The following is a 19,700-nucleotide window of genomic DNA, read 5'->3' on the forward strand; positions in this document are numbered from 1 at the left end:
GAGTTTATTTGAATTTTTTTTAACAATACCTCAAAGACTGGAAAGTTCATAAAAATTTCAGGACAAATAAAGCCCTACGTTACTGTAAGTTCTTTTAAGCAGTTGCCTTAGAACACTGGGTCACTAATTTAAACTCAGACTGAATTATGAGCAATGCTTTAAAGGACTCAGCTTTAAATAATTTGTCCTGCTAAAATCATCTTTATTACAATATTTCTATTTAAATTCAGGCAATATCAAAGTTCACACCTACAAATTATAAAATGAACACATTCAAAAAGAAACTGAAACCATATTCTTTATTCAAGCATTGTAAAAAAGGAAGAAAATCTAAGCAAATGTTAATATTTAAATAGGTGAAAAAAAATCAGAATTTCAGTTATATCATTTATGCTTTTACCCCATACACATCTAAGTCAGATGAATTTCCAGTGTTGCAGTTGTTTGTACATTCAGTTTTACAATTGTTCACTATGACATATGGTAGATATAAAAAGTCTACACCTCCTGTTAAAACCACCATTTATTCAAAACTGTCATAATTTAAGTCAATGAATGGTCATTAAACAAGAAGTACATGGTTATAGAGGTTGTTATAGAATATACAGTGGTTATAGAAGATCTATATGTCCCTGTAAAAATGCCAAGTTTTTGAGATGTAAAAAAATCAGACCAAGTTAAATCACTTCAGATTTTTTTCCACCTTTAATGTAACTTGAAGCTGTACAATTCAATTGAAAAATAAACTGAATATTTTAGAGGTTAAAATAAGCATCAAAAACATACAATAATATGGTTGCATGTGTGCACACCCTCATATAAGAATGTGCTGTGTTCAGAATTAACCAATCACATTCAAACTGATGTTACATACTACTCAGTACACATTTGCCATCAATTAAAATGACTGTGATTAAGCCCATATAAAGTTCAGCTATTGTAGTGACATTTACAGCCAAAGCCATGGTCTGCAAAGAACTCAGAAAACTTCAAAGGGATCTCATTACTGGAAGGTATCAGTCACGAGAAGGGTACAAAAAAACTTCTAGGGCATTGGATATATCATGGAACACAATGAAGACAATCATCAACAAGTGAAGAAAATATGGCACAACAGTGACATTATCAAGAACTGGATGTCCCTCTAAAAACTAGAAGAAAATAGGTCTCAGGGGTTGCCTACATCATCATTAAAGTACCGTATAAGACGGACCTTTTTCCCTCAAAAAAAGAGGCTGAAGATCTGGATGCATCTTATACACTGAATTTTTTGCCTCCCGAAACTCCGCCTCCTTCATCAAAATGGTGGTGCATAGCTTTTAGAAAGCTTTCAGAGACCTCCTGGGGGCTGTGGAGGGCAGAAATGAGCAAAAAGTGGAGGGCAGAAAGGAGCGAAAAATGGCCCATTTTTTGACACACACCCCAGCCCCCAGCAGCACTCTATAAGCTTCCTAAAGGCTATCCATGCCCTTTTTTTTGACAAAAAACGGGCCCATATTTGTGAAAAACAGGCCATTTTTTGCTCATCCCCCCCCCCCGAACACTCAACAAGCCTCCTAAAGGCTATTCATGCCCTTTTTTGGGGGGGGGAGAGGGTCCGTTTTCATGAAAAATAGGCTGTTTTGGGGCGGTCTGCAGAGTGCAAAAACTTTTTTTTAAAAAATTTCTCTTCAAAACCTTGCTGTGTCTTATACTCTGGTGTGTCTTCGTGACCCAACAAAACCGTGGCGCTAAAACTGCAACGTCATCAACGCAACGTCATCAACGCGACGACAACAGCGCGACGACAGAAGCGTGATTTAAGTTAAGGTAAGGGTTAGGTTTAGGGTAAGGTTTACAGTGCGCTTCTGTTGCTGCGCTGTTGTCGGCGCGCTTCAGCGCTCATTCGTCACCGTGCTTTAGAACTCGTGGTTTTGTCACCGCGGTTTAGTCGGGCGCGCTTTTGTCGGTCGCCCTTTTGTCGGTGAACTGTGTGTCTTATACTCCAAAAAATACAGTAGTTGCAGGAATTTCTGCGTATATACTACATGTGACAACAATCTCCTGTATTCTTCGTATGTCTGAGCTGTGAGATAGAGTGGCAAGATGGAAGCCTTTTCTTACAAAGAAAAACATCCAAGCCCAGATACGTTTGTCTGACAAACCAATGTGGGAAAGCGTATTATGGTTTGATGAGACCAAGGTTGAACATTTTGGTCATTAATTGCAAAAAATGTTTGCTGCAAAAATGAGACTACACATCACTAAAAGTATACCATAGGGAAATATGGTAGTGGCAGCATTATGCTTTGGGTCTGTTTTTTTTCCCAGCTGAAACTGAGGCTTTAGTCAAGGTGAAGAGAATTTGAACAGTGTCAAATATCAGGGAATTTTGACACAAAACCTTCAGACCTCTGCTAAAATCCTGAAGAGGAATTTCACCTATCAACATGATCACCAAAGCATACCTCCAAATCAACAAAAAAAATGGTTTCATCAGAAGATCAAGGTTTTGGAATGGTCCAGCCAGAGACTGGACCTATATCCAATTGAAAATCTGTGGGGTGACCTGAAGAGAGCTGTGCACAGGAAATGCCCTTTCAATCTGAGTGGTTTGTAAGGAAAAGATTCCCAAGGCAAGATGTGCTATGCTGATAGGCTCCTACTCCAAAAAACGGAATGCTGTCATAGAATCAAAAGGTACTTCAACAAGTCATTAGCTGGGCATTCTTAAAACAATCACATTATTGTTTGGTATTTTATTGTTATTTCCCCCCTAAAAGATTACAGTTTGTTTTTTTAAATAAAAGTTGAAAAATATCTAAAGTGATTTAACTTGGTCTGACTTTTTTACATCTCACATACATGATATATTTTTTATTATAATAATTCCATCTTTCATTAAACAGTGTGTCATCTGGGTACAAATATATTTGTGCAATAATAATCAAAATTTACCACAATATTCATTACATTAATATTAATTCTCTGATTTTACAATACTAATATTGAACATAATAAACATATTCACTTCTCCCTCTTAACGTGTCTCCTAATAAAAATGTAATAGTAGTATTAAACATTATAATCCTCAGGCATAAAAATAATGATAATCATAGTGTTTGCGTCTCTCTCTTAACATTTTCTATATTTTATTAATCTTTTTTATTTCCCTATTTTTAAGTTCCATTTTTATTTTCCAACCATTGATAAAATAATTCACACGTCGTGTAGTATTCAGTTTGTTCTTTCTCCTTAATTGCAAGTGTTAATCTATCATTTCTGCACAGTCTAATATTTTCCTAATCACATTCTCCTCTGTAGGGATCTCTTCACTTTTCCAGTTTTGTGTGAATACAATTCTAGCTGCAGTTAATACATGATTAATTAAATATGCATTCTCCTTACTATAGGTTTCAGGTAAAATCCCCAACAAAAATATTTCTGGTTTAAAGTCAATGTGCTATTTTATAATCTTTTCCAGCCACATATATATATTTGTCCATTTTTGTGGTATTTTAAAGGGGGCATATAGACCTTCTATAACCACTATATAGGTACTCATTTATTAATGACCATTCATTGACTGAAGTAATGACAGTATTGAACAAACGGTACTTACAACAAGTCCTTAAAGTTATGGCTACTGTAGTGCCCCCGTCATGGGATCAAAATTTAGGCATTTGGTAACTCGCCTTCATCTGCAATTGCAGGAATATGCTTCAACTCCCCCACCCACCTATTTCCTCCCATCTTTACTCTTTTTGTTCCACCTCCACCCTCCTCTGCCACCGTGTCTTTCACCAACTTTCACTATCATCTTCTTCCCACTGTTCACAAAGGAAGCCTAGCTTGGTCTTTCATGAGAAAGCTGCTGGTTTTCTGCAAAGAGCAGGAGAAGCATGAGGTCCTTGCCTAAAAATAAGCAAGACTAACAAATCTGACATCACTAAGTGTGCAGTTATATTTTGCCTATCAACTGTACAACTTAGCAATGGAAATTCTGGTCCCTATTAGTGTCATTAAGGAAGGACTACATTTTAAATTTCTGCATACACTCCTTTACTCACGACCACAACTGAGCCCAAAATTTACATTGTCAAGCAAAACAGTTTTTATTTTCTGCAATACCAAATGGCATGCTCACTGACAATGTACATTGTGAAATATTAAAACCCCATTTAGAACACATAGTAGACTAACCAGATTTCCACTGACTTCATCAGTACCTTGCAATCCAAGGTGACCTTCCAAAATAATTTTGAACAATGCAACAGGTGACTTTATACTCCTCAGAGAATCCATCATCAACAACCTAAATTCTTTGTTTGCTTTTTAAACAAAGTAATCTTTAAATTTAACAGCTAATATTGGTCTATGGTAAGTTCTTTCATCATCCCAGACACTAAGTTTTCTTTCACTCTATAGAAGATATTTTTAAAAAGTTTTCTGAATTAAATGCTATAGTTTCACTCTTGGTGTGCATACCTCCAAGTTGTTTTTTGACTTCAAGTGACTGCCTGGATAGTCCTGTACTTTTCTTGGCAAGTTTTTGGATTTGCCACTGCCTGCTTCCTAGGGCTGAGTATGTGTGATTGGTTCAAGGTCACTCTTTTGGCTTCATGCCTAAAATGGGACTAAAACTCATGATCTCCCAGTTTCTTGCCTAATGCATTAACCACTAACAAAACGGAATCGCTATTCTGCCTTTAGATCAATTTAAATTCTTCCAAAGATCTGATTTTTAGGAAGTATTACTAACTACTAAATGCTTGCAATAGCTCAGATAACTGGATTTTTAAAATGCAAAATAGGTATTTCCAATCAGTATAGTGTTTTATAGACAAAGAATATGTGCACCAAAAGAGGACTCCAGCATCCTTTCACTTGATTTTGCTATGTGCATGCTCATAGGAATAAAGTACTTAGCCATTTATTTATAGTATCATTCTGGGGTTGTCAAAGATCTAAAACAAGTTTGTGAGGAAAAACTTTTGTTTGAGTTCTAAACAAGAGGTGAGCTTCTGAAGCCTTCAAATTTTCCATTTGCTTGGAAGGAATTTAAGAATTCCTATACTCCCTTGCTGACAATACTTGAGTTGTTTCAGCACTAAATGTAAGAATAGAAGTATTTTAGATCATTTTGCTGTCAGATTTGCAAGATAATCCAAACAAGAAGAACACCCACAAGTACTAACTTTAACTCTACTGTAAGGCCACATTAAAAGAATCTTGCAAATCTGAAAGCATATCTCTTCTCCCTGCCTTTACACCCCAAAACACCAGAAAGGGTCCCTTCTGAGACATTTTCCATGCCCCCATGGTTTCTCTGGACTATGTTGCCTTTTAATTGTTATCCAGCTCTTTCTCCTGTCTGCCAAGGTCATTCCCACATATCTTCACTTTGCTTTGTTATGTTATTTTTTATAGAAATCAATTTGATTCTAAAAATTGAATTTCACAATAGAATACAATATTCTTCTGCACAGAAGTCACCTGAAGTTTAGTCACCCTGAGCTGTAGATGCAACGTATTAATTCCCTATGCTTATAAATCAGTAAGATGAAGGTGAATACTACTTACCAATGCAGACTTCCCAACACCTCCCGAACCAAGAACTACTAGTTTATATTCGCGCATGATGTAAATCTTAAATCACCTTAAAACCTGCAATACAAAGAAATAGGTTGCAAATATACATGTGTCAAGTCTAAAGTAAGTCAAACCTTGGGGAAAAAACTATTTTACTGTACAAGCTGAACATTGAAGATAATTCTTAGGAACACAATTGGAAAAGACATTGGCTGCACTCATGCAACATACTCACTATATTTTTAAGGTTTGCAGTGAAGAAGAATGATATACACATATCTGCTAAGTGCTACTGTCTTTGATAGCAGCTCTTAAGTGAGATGCACCAAAGAACAGGAACTGCAAAATCTCTCCGAAAAAGCAGATAGTGAGATTAAGGACTATGTTGAACATTGGAAAATGAACTGATAATCCCAGAGGCTTTTACCACAAACTATGCAATTTTGGATCATTTTCCTCAAGTGAATAAATGAACAGGTACAATGTATTTCACTCATTTAATTGGGTTCTCTTTATTTAGTTTTAAGGATTTGTGTGAAAAATAGGTCATATTTTAGGTCATTTTTATGCACAAATATTGAATTTTTTTTAAAAAAAAACTTTTAAGCACCACTGTATATATTTTGTGCACTGCATTGAAACGTCTCCTAAAACCCCTGTTGCTCTTTTACTGGACTCAGAATTTTGTGACTGTTTATGCAAACACTGATGCATTTACTTCTTACATTGCTTTGTTTTAAATCATTTTAGTGGCCAATTTTATGTGTGCTGTGTTGTAGATAGCACTCACAATGAACTACCATTTATATTGACAAGAAATAAGGAAGCAAAGATCTCATGGTAGAACATTTTAAAAGTTTCAAATTCTGCTTTAATACAGAACACTAATATTCCATTGGAATATCCTAGATCTGGTCATTTTGTACTAAGTGCAAAAACAAGCCACATATATTCTAGTAACAAGTCATTTGATTCAGTAAGTAAAGTTTGTGTGAACAGAATTCTATTCAGATACATTAAGTGTTAGACAGTATAGGTGTGATTTCATAAAGACGTAACTGAAAAAACCCATCTAGCCAACCAAAATATATAGTATTGTTACTGCAAGACCCAGGCATTGATGAATAGCCTAATGCACCTTTATACAAAAATGTGTACTAATCCACACTGCAGGCTAATATAGTTCAAGAGAAAAATCCTAAAATCAATACTCATCTAAGTGTGTTATTTTATTTTTTGGGGTCATGTTTAGTATTAAAATATAAATACAGACAATTAGGTGAGACAGAATGCACTGTGGTTTTTCCCCTCTACAACTGGCAATGGAGCATTCAGGTTGTTTCGATTTTTGTTCCATCAGAATGCAGCCTACTTATAAAAGTCAACATTTTTATTTGGAGTTTTAAATCAAATATATTTTATATTTTGTCCACACTGATAAACATGAACAGAGGAGAGAAAGGAGACTACAATCACAGGATATTAGTTTTGCAAAAAAACAAACAAAAAACTGATGCACACAAGCTTACAAATCCTACGAAACTGCCAAAAGGCCTTCAATAGTCTCTTCTCTTTTTATCAAAACCTTGTATCTAAGGCAAAAAACGTTCTGCACCTCTGTGTGGGTGAGTTATTTAGGAAAATTATCTTTACCATTTTAGAATAGGTGTTCGTACAGTCAGTCATCCAAAGCTGATGAGAAATTAGAATTCAAGAATCTTCAAAGCCAAGCTGTGCACATACAAATAAAACTTTGTTGAATTGTATTAAGAATGCCAAGGTCAGAATTTGGTCATTCAGAAAAGTGATTTTTAAGCAAGACTTCACCCAACAAATACAATCCCATTTCTTCCTATTATGGTTGTTACATAACCACAAAGGTCATCAAGTGGATGGAGCGAAAAAGCTGCCTGTCAACAGAAGGTAGGCAGCTGCCCTCCATGCACTCTGATCTTCAGGATCCCCACTTAAGTTTCTCCAGCCTAGTGCAAGAATTTCCCAAGCCTCTGGCCAGCACTCCTGTGCTGGCCAGCAAAAATGAAGCATGGATCATAACGATCCAAACTTCATTTGGGCAGCCTAATGAAGAATTTCTGTCTCCCCATGCATGGAGAGGAGGGGAAATCCTTTGGCAGGCAGCAGCAGCTTGCCTTCTGGGGAAGTCAGCAAAGACTGCAAATGGCAATCTCATGATTGCAGGAGCTTGGCAACCAATCATAAGTGACAACATATTACCAAGTACCTAGATCACAATCACATGACTTCAGGGAAGCAATGTTTTATGATGGCCAGAAGTGCTTTACGGAGTGTAAAGGAGGGTAGGTAGCTCTCTTCCATGCATGGAAGGGAACTTCTGACGTGGGGTTCAGAGTTGTAAAGAACTCTTTCTGAGCTGTTGTAACTTCAAACTGTCGTTAAATGACCAGATGTAAGACAAAAATTACCTGTCCGTATATTTAAAACTACTGGAAATGTTAATTCAGATCCCTGTTAATTTAGGATACAAAAATATGTGCCTTTTTAGAGAAATTTCAGCATATAGCTAATTATATTGTATACATATTCTGAACAAAGATCCTTTTTCCTGCTTTTATGGAGAATAGTATTCTTCTGCCTCACCAAGATATTTCTGTTGTAATTATCAATAGTCATTCTCAGGGATATTGATATTCATAACATGTTGTTGAAGCACCATATGAGGGAAAGGGTGCCTGTTATAGCAGAATGTCTGTGAAATTTAAATGAAATGTTATGCAGTTATATTTTATAAAATTTATACATGCATATAACAGGAATAAAATTTTATGCATGAGCATTTTATTATAAATGAATGAATGCAACTTTACATATGTGTATAAAGTATATGGATAACTACTAGACTTACTGCATTTTGCATGTGTGCTCAGATGTAGGAGCTTGAAGCTGCGTAACTCAGTCTTGAGAACAAAAGACATAAACTGCTTTTTTCATCTACACCCTTTATCTAGAGAAGTCAGAACTCCCTCTATTTGCTTTATTGTTTCTTCACTAGTCATTTGCATAACAACTTGTGGTCATCTACCTATAATTTAAGTAATCATTTTGCTCTAGTGTGCCCTACTATGTTCAAATATAATATAGCTTTGTTGGATATAAATATATGCTTTAAATAAAGTATAACAGCTATTTTTTCAACAAAACAAATTTGAAGCAATCTAAAGTCTAAAAGCAAAATATGTATTTTTAAGAATTGGCTTGGATGTTTTTGATGAACTGTTGATTATTTAACCCTAATGCTTTTTATATATAAACCCACATTTGGAAATATAAATTGTAGCCAACTGCCATAAGCAAAGCTGAGCTATATTAAAAATTAACAATAACTAGACCTTTTAATGCAATTTTACAGAAGTCATGGAAAAAACACAGCATTTGCTAAATATGCTTTAACAACACAATCAATATGAAAGAAACAGGCATGATTTGTTTAAGAAAATTTTACTCTTTTTCTAAAGAAAATGTGCGCCCTTAGTATTGCCTGCTGAAACAAACAAGGTCTCTTCTCTAAATCAAGCATGCTGCTTCATTTAATTGCCTGTTCTAGCTTGTGATATTGATTCCCTGCTTTGGAAGAAAGCTTTTGTGTTCAATTCCCTTGATGTGAATGGCCTTTATTGACATTAGATGATGCTCCATTCAGTTTAGGAATTCTGATGGTATTTTATTCTATTTTGATTTTTAAAAATGTACGCAAAATCAGATGTCATTTACCGCCAAGCACTACTGTGCTTCCCTACACAACAATGAGCTAACAATCTGCCATCCCATGTATTTCCTCTTATTTCTAACTATATATCATAGTCCAAGATTATAAATGACTCTTATCAACTATAAGTCTTAACAGCAAAGCCTTGAAACAGTGTGTTATCTAGAGAAATGCCTATTGAAACAGACAAGCCTACACCTTCGACATTAAATATGAAAGAATGCAATTCTTGAAGCAGACTAGTTGTGGGCCAATTAGGTTTTTGAAAGCTAGACATTATGATTGAACTGAATCTATAGGCAAAGTTAATGTCATCCAATCTGCAAAGTTTAAAAAAAAAATCAAGCAGCTTCATATTGAACAAAATTTAGTTTTTCCGAGGTCTTCCAATTAGCTCCAGGGTGCTTTATTGCAACTATTTTCTTAAAGCAAATAAAAATAAAAATACTTTAGTCTGAAAAATAAATGTAACACATTTTATAAGAAAATGCACAACGAAGCAAGTACAAATGCCACCTGCCAACTTTAGTTGATCCCAATATCTTCAAATTATAAAGATCACAAAATGATAAAAACATTTTTATATAGACGCATTTAAATAGTACTGTCTCTTCTAACAGCTAATTTAGTAATACTATTGGCCTGGTTTCAAAATTGAGTAACAGGAGCAGAATAGGCAATATCTATTATTTTGTTACTTGGTAACAAATGTATAAGCTACTTTATCCATGATTTGACATAATCAAGATTACACAAGATTTCCTATAGTTTATAATCAATAGGATTTCCCCCTAAAAGATGTTAATTTACATATTTAAAGTTTGGGCTTAAAACTGTCAGGCTTTGCCTTATGTAAAGGTAAAATGACTGACAGTTTGACTGAAGAACAATATGCTAGACTAATTTTTGGATTAGAAACTACGGGGATGTAACATATGTATTAAGAAATCTTTTGAAGATGTTGAAATTACTGTAAGAAACCCCTTGATTTTAAAACTGATATATATTTGAGTCAAAATGCATTCTTTTAAAAAATATTTGTCTTTGGGAAAGACTTAAAGATAAATTACTGTGTGTCTTTATGACTGCAGAAGACATAGTATGTTGCAAAAAAGTTTTGACAAGCATTTTTCAAAATATTCAATGTGACTAGTAAGCCAATGGCATAGTTAAGAGTGGCACTATGAATTTTTTAATATTGATTATTAGATCAAGCAATGGTGCAATTAACAGTGTCAGGCACAAGTCACAATTATACCGTGTATTCCCTAAAAAAAGACCTAGTCTTATTTTCTTTTGGGCTTGAAAATAAGCACTTGGGCTTAGTTTTGGGAAGGTCTTATTTTTTTAAGTACAGGAGGCGGCGAGAAAAAGGGCCAACACAGTGGTGGGTTTCAAATTTTTTTGGAACCAACTGTGGGTGTGGCCTCCTTTGTGGGAGTGGCTTGCCGGCCATATGTTTTCTTTCTTTCTTTCTTTCTTTCTTTCTTTCTTTCTTTCTTTCTCTCTCTTTCCTCCTTTTGTCTGTCCCTTTTTTCTTTCATCTCTCTCTCTTTTTCTTTCTTTTTTCTTTTATTTATTTATTTATTTATTTATTTCTCTTTCTCTCTCTCTCTCTCTGTCAGTCTCTCTCTCTCTCTCTCTCTGTGTGTGTGTGTGTGTGTGTAGCAGTGATGGGTTTCAAAAATTTTTGGAACCTCTTCTGTAGGTGTGGCCTGCTTTCCGGGTCCACTGGTGGAACCTCTTGTAACCGGTTCGGTAGATTTGACGAACCGGTTCTACCGAATAGGTGCGAACTGGTAGGAACCCACCTCTGGGCCAACAGGATTGGGAGTGCAGATACCGTTGACCCCACCCTCTCTGCCTCACTGTCTGCTTGCCTGAGGCTGCAATGGGCCAAGCTCTCAGCATCCACCCACACTGCTTGCTGTCTCAGCTGCTGACGGGACACTTCTTGGCCACAGCGGGCGCTATGCTGGCCAAGTGGCTGCCCATGCTGCTGATGGCCTCACAAGGGCTCTTCACCCTCTTGGCAGGGTGGGTGGAGGCCGGGGCGTGCTAAGAGCTTGGCCCCAATTGAGGCTGCGGCCAAACAGACAGTGGGATGGAGAGGGCGGGGCCGGTGGTAGCTTCCCAAACACTTTTCGCCCAGAGGGAGACAGAGCTTTGTCTGCTTGCAAAGGGGAAGGTTTGAAACAGAGCTAATCTCTCCCCTTTGCAAGTTGACAAAGCTTTGTCTCCCTCTGGGTGAAGTGTGTAGCAGAGCCAGAGGCTATTCCAACACGCCTCCCATTCCATCCCATTCTCTCTCAGCTTGCCAGCGGCCACACCAAAAAACTACCCCCACAGGGCATCGGGATCACCTGCCTCAATCCGTCTGCCTGCTGTTGCTGCGCAAGTCTCCCGCAAGTCAGGCAGCCGCACAGCATATCTGGATCACATGTATCCTCCTCGCCTCTGCCTCCATGCTCAGACTTATTGGTATTTGTGCTGTGCCAAGGGGCCGACAGGCTGCAACTGCTGCCGGACACTGTCGGCCCACATATGCTCGCCATCTCTCATGCTGGCCCAGGCTTATTTTTGGGCTAGGGCTTATTTTTGGGGGGTTCAGGGAAACACGGTATTTACTGGGAGTGGGATGTAATAATTGTATTATTTACTTACAGTAGTCTAACCTAAGCAGCATTCCAGACAGTTAACAAATAGACATTATTCTAAAATTCAAGAATATAAAAAACCCTGCAGCAATAGGAATAAAAAGCATTAATATTAAAGGTAGCACTTGTTAAAAACATAAAAAAATATTCTGAAAAATATTTTTCAGAAATATGGGGAAAGGATCTGTTGCAGCCTGACTTTTCATGGTTCTTATGAAAATAACAATAAAAATGTACAGTATTAATAAACAATTCCTTATTTTAACAATATGATTAGCATACTGAATATTTGACCCAAGAAAATGAAACCAATGTGATTAAATATTAAGTGAAAGAGTTAGATGGCATTATATGAAAAACTGACAGCACTTTATATTTTTATTCCTTTGGGAACCATTTACAGTAACACAATTTTGCATATGCAGGACCCTTACCTACCGAGTCAGCTTTTTTAAAAAAAAAACACCTACATGGACTATAGAATTTTTTTATGAGTGAAATAAAATGGATTCCTCTAAAAATAATACATTCCACTACAAAATTCCAAGACAGAAGCTCCCCAAATTGCATGCATTAAGATAATAAAACCATGCTTACAAAAGAAACCATTGTATATTCTGAATAGCATACTGTATAAGCAAATCAAATTTATTGAAGTATTTTCCAAATGTACTGAATTCAATAGTTTTCAAATGTGTTCTGTTCAATGTCCATTCTGCAACTGTCAGTTACACACCATTCACCTTCTCATTCCATTCTAGTACATAGTTTCGCTTTCTTTCCCCCTACTGTACACACTTCACTTGTAGCACTCTTTTCTTTAATTTTAATGTCCTCCCACCTCTAAATCATTACTTCCATGTTGTTGTTTTTCTTCAAGTTCCCTTCTGCAACACGTCTATTTCCCAGGTTTTCTTTGTTTCTCTTCTCCCAGCTATAGGCAAACAACAATGGTAATTACTTCAAAAGTCTAATCTATTTCAAGAATTTTTTCCTAATGTAAAAATGTTTGAAGACAAGACTAAGATGTGCTTCCAGTAACCACATTAAAAAATAAAAAAGTTTTAAAAAGTTACTTTTTAAAAAGTTTGCAATGAAGATTATTTGAATTACAAGTCAATATGCTAGAGGGTTTTTTTTTTGCACAGACGTTTATTTAGATAGCTAAAAACTACAGAACAGATAAGGATAGAGGTAGTTAATTTTTTTCTAATTGTATAATAGAAACATTTAACCAGATCCAGTTAACTGAACAGATTAACAAAAACAGGTTTTCCACTGAATTAAAAAAGTAGGTTTTAAAACATTAGTTCATTTAGTTCAGCATGTGTCCTCCAATACATTCATCTCCTGTTTGATTAAATCTTTACTAGTTTTAAATTCTATTTAAGAAACTCTATGCTAGGGACTATTACTGAAGAGTTTGTGAATTTATAACCTGCAAAGTAGTGGTAAAATGCAATTTCTTTTACTACCGATTCTGTGGGCATGGCTTGGTGGGCGTGGCAGGGGAAGAATATTGCAAAATCCCCATTCCTTCCCCACTCCAGGGGAAGGATGCTGCAAAATCTCCATTCCCACCTCACTCTGGGGCCAGCCAGAGGTGGTATTTGCCGATTCTCCGAACTACTCAAAATTTCCACTACCAGTTCTTCAGAACCTGCTGAATTTCACCCCTGCTGCAAAGTATAAAACAATTCCCTAATTATAGTAACAACAGCATATTATTTTTATCATTAGCAATTGTGTTGCTGCCTCTTCCCAATTACCTTTAATGCACTATTTATTTTAAACAAATATATCCAGTTGTATTTCATTATCTTATGTTTATGGCATTTATTAATAGCAAATGCATTATCACATTATTGCCACTAATTATCCCTAGAAAGTTTTTTTTGCTTCCAAACATGTTTCATTTAAGAGTTCACTATATGAACACTTCAATTTCTAATTTCTAATATTAATAAACTGCCTTAACTGTAAGATTTTGGCTAGCTGAAATATAGCAATCTCAAAATCACAAAAGTATGATAAATCATAAATGGTTATGTACAAAATAGTCAACTCTAACCTTAAAATATAATCATTAGAGATAGTGCGCAGCAATAGTTCCTATCAATCTGTTCTCCAAAAACTGGAAGAAAGAGGATGGTTTTGACATATTTGAAACCAAAAATAAACAATAGCTGCTATATAAAATAGTCATCACATCTTGATTACAGATAGTTTTATAATCCTTACAAATTATATAGTTTTTAGATATGCAAGTATTTTATTTTTTATATTTTTAAAACTTAAATAGCAATAGCAGTAGACTTATATACCGCTTCATAGGCCTTTCAGGCCTCTCTAAGCGGTTTACAGAGAGTCAGCATATTGCCCCCAACAATCTGGGTCCTCATTTTACCCACCTTGGAAGGATGGAAGGCTGAGTCAACCCTGAGCCGGTGAGATTTGAACCGCTGACCTGCTGATCTAGCAGTAGCCTGCAGTGCTGCATTTAACCACTGCGCCACCTTGGCTCTATAACACATTTAAACTTGGAAATATTCCAAGCTATTGCACTACAGCAAAGCAAAACATGTAGAATGGACACACATAAAAAATTGACAAGTGTTTTGAAAATATTTTTTCTATGCTGCAGCAAAATTATGTGCTGAAGCAAAATTCTTGAGTAGATATTCAATGAATCAATTCATTAGGATACAATCCAAATTAAAAAACAGATAAGTAAATGTAGCCTGTTCATCAAAAGCAAAATAGATTGCATTATTGTTAGGTTTTTTCCCTTTGAACATTAGATGACCAGCCTTTCTTTTGCTTTCCATTACTTCACCTCCAAATCTGTCCTAGCATCAGAACTTGTTTCAATAAAATATGATGAAGCATTAAAAGTCAAGGGGAATTTACACATCTATGCAACGATTCATTTTCACCGATTGCCAATACAGGTAGTCCTTGATTTACAACCACAACTGGGCCCCAAATTTCCATTGCTAAGCAAGACAGTTAGATAAGTTGAGTCCCTTTTACAACCTTTTTGCCAGTTAGGTGAATCATGCAATTGTTAAATGAATCTGGCTTCCACCCATTGACTTTGCTTGTTGGAAGCCAGCTGAGAAGTTTACAAAAACGATCACATGACCTTGGGACACTGCAACTGTCATAAATACATGCCATTTGCCAAAAGTCCAAAATTTAATCATGTGACTGCTGCAACAGTTGTAAGTGTGAAAACTGGCCAGTAGTCTTTTTTCAGTGTTGTTGTAACTTTGGTCAATAAATGAATGGTTGTAACTCAAAGATTACCCCTGCATATAGAAACAGATCAGACATAGATAGGCAAATTTTAATGATATATAAAAAACAAATTTATGTCAACATGTGCCAATAAAATACGTATTATTTCAGCTTACAAACTATATTTGATAATCAAAGGAGTATACAAAGTACTTTTTCTAGGAAAAAAACAAGGAAATTTAAATATTATATTTCCATAATTGAAATTAGCAATGTTAATAATAAACCATATTTTGTAATTAAATTCATTCCTTGCTCAATTCTCTTGCCTCAAGATAGTTCATATTCACAGTATAATAAAAAAGTTACTTTAGTAACTTAATTACATTACAGCATTTTTAATGTTCTACATTCATTTTAATGTTTTTGGAGTTTATACTTTTCAAAGTCTGTTCCCATAACACTTTAGCATTACAGTACTTAAAAATTGGTTGAGAGAAGTTGGCATTAATTCACAACTATTTTTGTTTTTATCATGTTATAACCAAAGAAGGCCAACCTAGGCAGAAAGATAAATAAAGTCTATCTGTTAAACACCCCCCCCCACACTAAATGTGTTGTATATGTGCCAAGACTTCCAAGAAGCTGGCAGAAAATAATGAGAGTTGTAATTCAACTCATCTGTAGGGTGACTGACTGATAGTATCTTTAGTTATATTTGTATTGGGAAAAAGGTTTCTAATGCCTCTACATTTTACACCAGCTGATTTTACAGAAATAACTAGTTACTCACCCTTTTTAGTAATTAAGCATCAAAACTATTATTTGGACACAAAAATGAATGGCATTTCCATTACAACCTACTTCTAGACATTGACAGAGGTTAGATTCAAGAGCATCTCAAGGCCACAATAGTATTCAGAGAATCACTCGAGGTTAAGCAATAATTACTTTAGCCTTATCCGAATTTAGTTCAAGACCATGAATTACTTAAATAATGAATTGGTTCAAGCTGATTAGAAACTATCATTCAATTAACTAAGAAATATGGAGAACGTTTAAGTTTTACCATACTATTTCTAAAATAGCATTTAAAAATGTTTTAGAAAAATGTAGTATATTGAGACATTTAAAAAAAAAACCAAAACTAAACACGCCACACACTTTGCCTGCATTCTTAAATGTAATTAAAATGAATGCCAACTGATTTAATGTTCCTAGAAATCACTCTTTGTGGAACTGAGGCATGAGCTAGTTAATCAATATTAGAATATCATAAAGCAAGAGTACCACAGGTTGCTGTCATCTTTCTATCCAATGTCTCTACTCCAGTCGATTTTGCAATGGCGAAAATAGCAGGAATAGAACTATAGCCAATACAGTTAATTATCTAATTATCTTTCTTCGTGCGGGCGCTGTTTCTCCCTGTCTTTAAGCATCTGAATTCAACCCAGCTCTTAAAGAGAGCAAGGATCGGTCCGGAAACAGCTCTTCTTTTAACTGAGGATCTGGTTGAATATGATCTCTGCTGCTGCTGCTGCAACCCACCCTTTCAAAGCTGAAAACGGATTCTGGCAAGAGAATGGGAAGCGGAAGAAGCTTATCGCAGCCTGAGGAGCGGCCGCCCAGCTTCCCCGCTGGGGTAGAGAATGGAAACAGTGAGCTGCTTCAGCTCAGCCGGACTAGGCGGGGCTGCGGCTCCCCAGCTGAGGCCGCCGCCGCCGCCGCCATCCGAGTCCGGCCGGCAAGAACTTTTTTTCTCCCTGCAGCGACAAGTAAAGCGCGAGAGTTACTTCCTCCTCCGGGCCCACGTCGCCCTCTTTAGCCCTACAGTCCCAAATAGGGGCGGCCTCGGACAAGGGGCTCTAACTTTCCCCTTCCGCTCCAACTTATCTTGGCGAGGCAGCCATGACCGGGAGAGGGAAGAGGGAGGACCGGAGCAGCGTTTGCCTCGCTACTCTCTCTCCCCCCCCCCCGTAGGGAGCGGCAGGGTGGGTCCCGCCTCCGCCATGTTCTCCCTCAAGCGCCTCGTCCCGCCCGCAAAGCGCCGCCGCCACCGCCACCGCCCCCTTCCTAGCCAGCCCTCAGCCGCTTCGCAAGCACCCGTTGCCGGCCCGCTTGTGTCAGACCCGCGCGGTGCCGCACATACCGCGTTCACGCAGCCCCCCCCCCCGCGCGTCCCTCTCCCGCCTCCCCCCACATAACGGCCTCTACCTACCGGACGGCGTTCCAGCTCCCCGCGTCCGCCGCCACCACCTCCTCCCTGACCAAACCCTCTCGCTCTCTCTGCCTGCGCGCGCCCTCCCTCCCTCCTCTCCGTCTCTAGCTGGGCGAGGCTTCCAGCCGTCGCCGTGACGCTGCACGCCCAGCTTCCCCTCTGATTTCCCCGGCCCAGTCCAGTGATGCTGAAGAAGGGGAGGGAGGGGGGAGAAGCGATGGGGGGAGGGGGGGCGAGAGTGACCTCTCGGATCTACTGGGAAACGCGCACGCGCACAGCTCAGCCTGGAAACACCGCAATCCTCCCTCCCCCGTCCTTCCTTTCTCTCCTCCCTCCTCTTCTTCCCCCGTTAACCTCACGCAGGGCCCCATCCTGTCGCGGCTTCTGAGGCGGAGGAGTCGTTGGAAGCGCGTGTCCTGCATACGCGGATCTGAAAGGAGAGAGGAGTAACTCCCCCTCCTCACCCCCTCGCCTACATAACTCCCCTCGCTACAAAGCCCCTCAAGGTGTGGGAGAGGAAGGGATGCGCAAAGGAATCAAACGCAGCCGCCGTGTGCTGGGCGAGGCGAGGGCAGGTTCGGTCGGGCAACCTTACTTAGGCAAGGGGGAAAAAAACCCCTCTCATACTAAGTCTGTTCAACATGGCAGAGGCAACTTCAGAGAAATCGTGTACAAACGGTCAGTTTTAATCATGGCCGCTTAAATAATCGCAATTAATATAAAGACCGTTCCTGATAGAGAGAGAGCCATGCTGTTCGTGAATCCCCGCCCATTTGGGTAACCATGTCAGTTTCCGTTTTGCGGCTGAAATTACTTCTATAAGCAATGCGAGACAGCAGCCCGGTTGCAGGCAGAAATAGTTGGTGAAGTCTTCTTAAAGTGGATGGAAAAAGATCTGCCTGCATGGTAGTTAAACAACTATGTGCTGCTTAGTTCTTCAGAATCGGGAGTGAACCGATATCTGACACTAATGGGAATGGCTATTCACTACTTTCCTTCCTTTGCAAGAAGTCACTCTTGTTCCTCCTCTCTTAAGGCAACAAAAATAAACTACCAGAAATATCACTGACTTATGCATGTTACTGAAAAGTAAATCTGCTATAAGACTTTCTGCCAGTTAAATATGCATACAGTGCTGCTAGTTGGAATTAATTATATACAATTTAACTGGGCATTTCTGAGTAGCAGTGCATATGAGAAGATTGTAAAGATTTGTTACAAACTAATTGTTATTAGTAGAACCGAATCATGGGAAACTTTCAGTAGATAAGATCTTATATCAAATTTACTGGAAGTTGGAATATTGTAATAATCTTCCCAGAAAATGGAATAGGGTGGGAAAAATGCTAGCATAGGAAGAGGCAAATTGTATGCATCTTCAAAATATATTCCTATTGTTTATATATATGATGGTTTTAACTAGCCCCAATCAAGTGTATTCTGAAGGATGTTATACTTGGCAAAGGAATTTACTAATATATTTGATTAGGATTGTTGATACTTAAAGCCATTTACATGTATTGATTTATATTTGCTAACAGTTCTGTGCAAAAGAATATGCACAAATGTATAATTTGCAGAGACTGTTCTACAATAATCACAGCTGGTTCAAAATAAGACAGGTAGCATCTTTTCAAACTAACAAGTATTATTGTAAGGCTTAAACCTTCATAGTTTTTAGTAAATTGGCATGCCTCTCATCCTACAATGATTTCAAAATTCTAAAACCAGATGGTTGAAGTCCCAACCCTTTTACACATGTTCAGTTGAATGTGTTTAGGTTATATTCTTAATACCTTACATGCAAACATCTTCTGTGTAAACGGGAAAGTTGAAAACCCTTCAACTGCAAGGCTTATATTTAGCTTCCATATCTTTCTACAAGCAGTTGCAAAAAAACAACTGAAGAAGGTTGGCTTTATTGTACAGAGCAATAGTGACAATCATCTTGCATTTACAGTACTGTGATAAGATACATTAATATTGCATCCAATGTGTGGAAATGATGAATTATGCCATGAACAACAACAACAACAAAAACAAAATTTAAAACCTGTAGAAACAAAAATATGGGGAACATTTTAGAAAATCCTTAGTGCTTATCAACCTGTACAGGCAGAAAATACGCTCATGCTTGCTCCGTGCAAGTGAGATAGTGTACTCTTTGATGATGAGAACATGGCCACAATTCATCCTATTGCATTATAAACCAGATGATGTTGCCACAATCTTTTGAGTCCCAATGTCACAGCCAACAACTCCATTACAA

General features: G+C 37.6%; 1 protein-coding gene across 2 annotated transcripts in view; it reads right to left on the minus strand.

The window, feature by feature from the left end:
- RAP1B (RAP1B, member of RAS oncogene family) overlaps positions 1 to 17,569 on the minus strand; it is a 28,231-nt gene extending 10,662 nt beyond the window's left edge. The window contains exons 1-2 of one of the 2 annotated variants that reach the window (XM_014061749.2): positions 17,432 to 17,569; positions 5,563 to 5,646 (exon numbers count right to left, since the gene is read on the minus strand). In XM_014061749.2, coding sequence (XP_013917224.1) covers positions 5,563 to 5,619 — 57 coding nt within the window. In that variant the 5' untranslated portion in view covers positions 5,620 to 5,646; positions 17,432 to 17,569. Of the gene's footprint in view, positions 1 to 5,562; positions 5,647 to 16,503; positions 16,717 to 17,431 lie in introns of those variants that run through there. The other variant, XM_087723464.1, reaches the window with a different exon arrangement.
- Between the last annotated feature and the right edge of the window lie 2,131 nt (positions 17,570 to 19,700).

This window comes from Thamnophis sirtalis, unplaced genomic scaffold (assembly GCF_051295495.1).
Source record: "Thamnophis sirtalis isolate CommonGarterSnake01/CBP01778 unplaced genomic scaffold, rThaSir2_p1.2 scaffold_9, whole genome shotgun sequence".
NCBI lineage: Eukaryota > Metazoa > Chordata > Lepidosauria > Squamata > Natricidae > Thamnophis > Thamnophis sirtalis.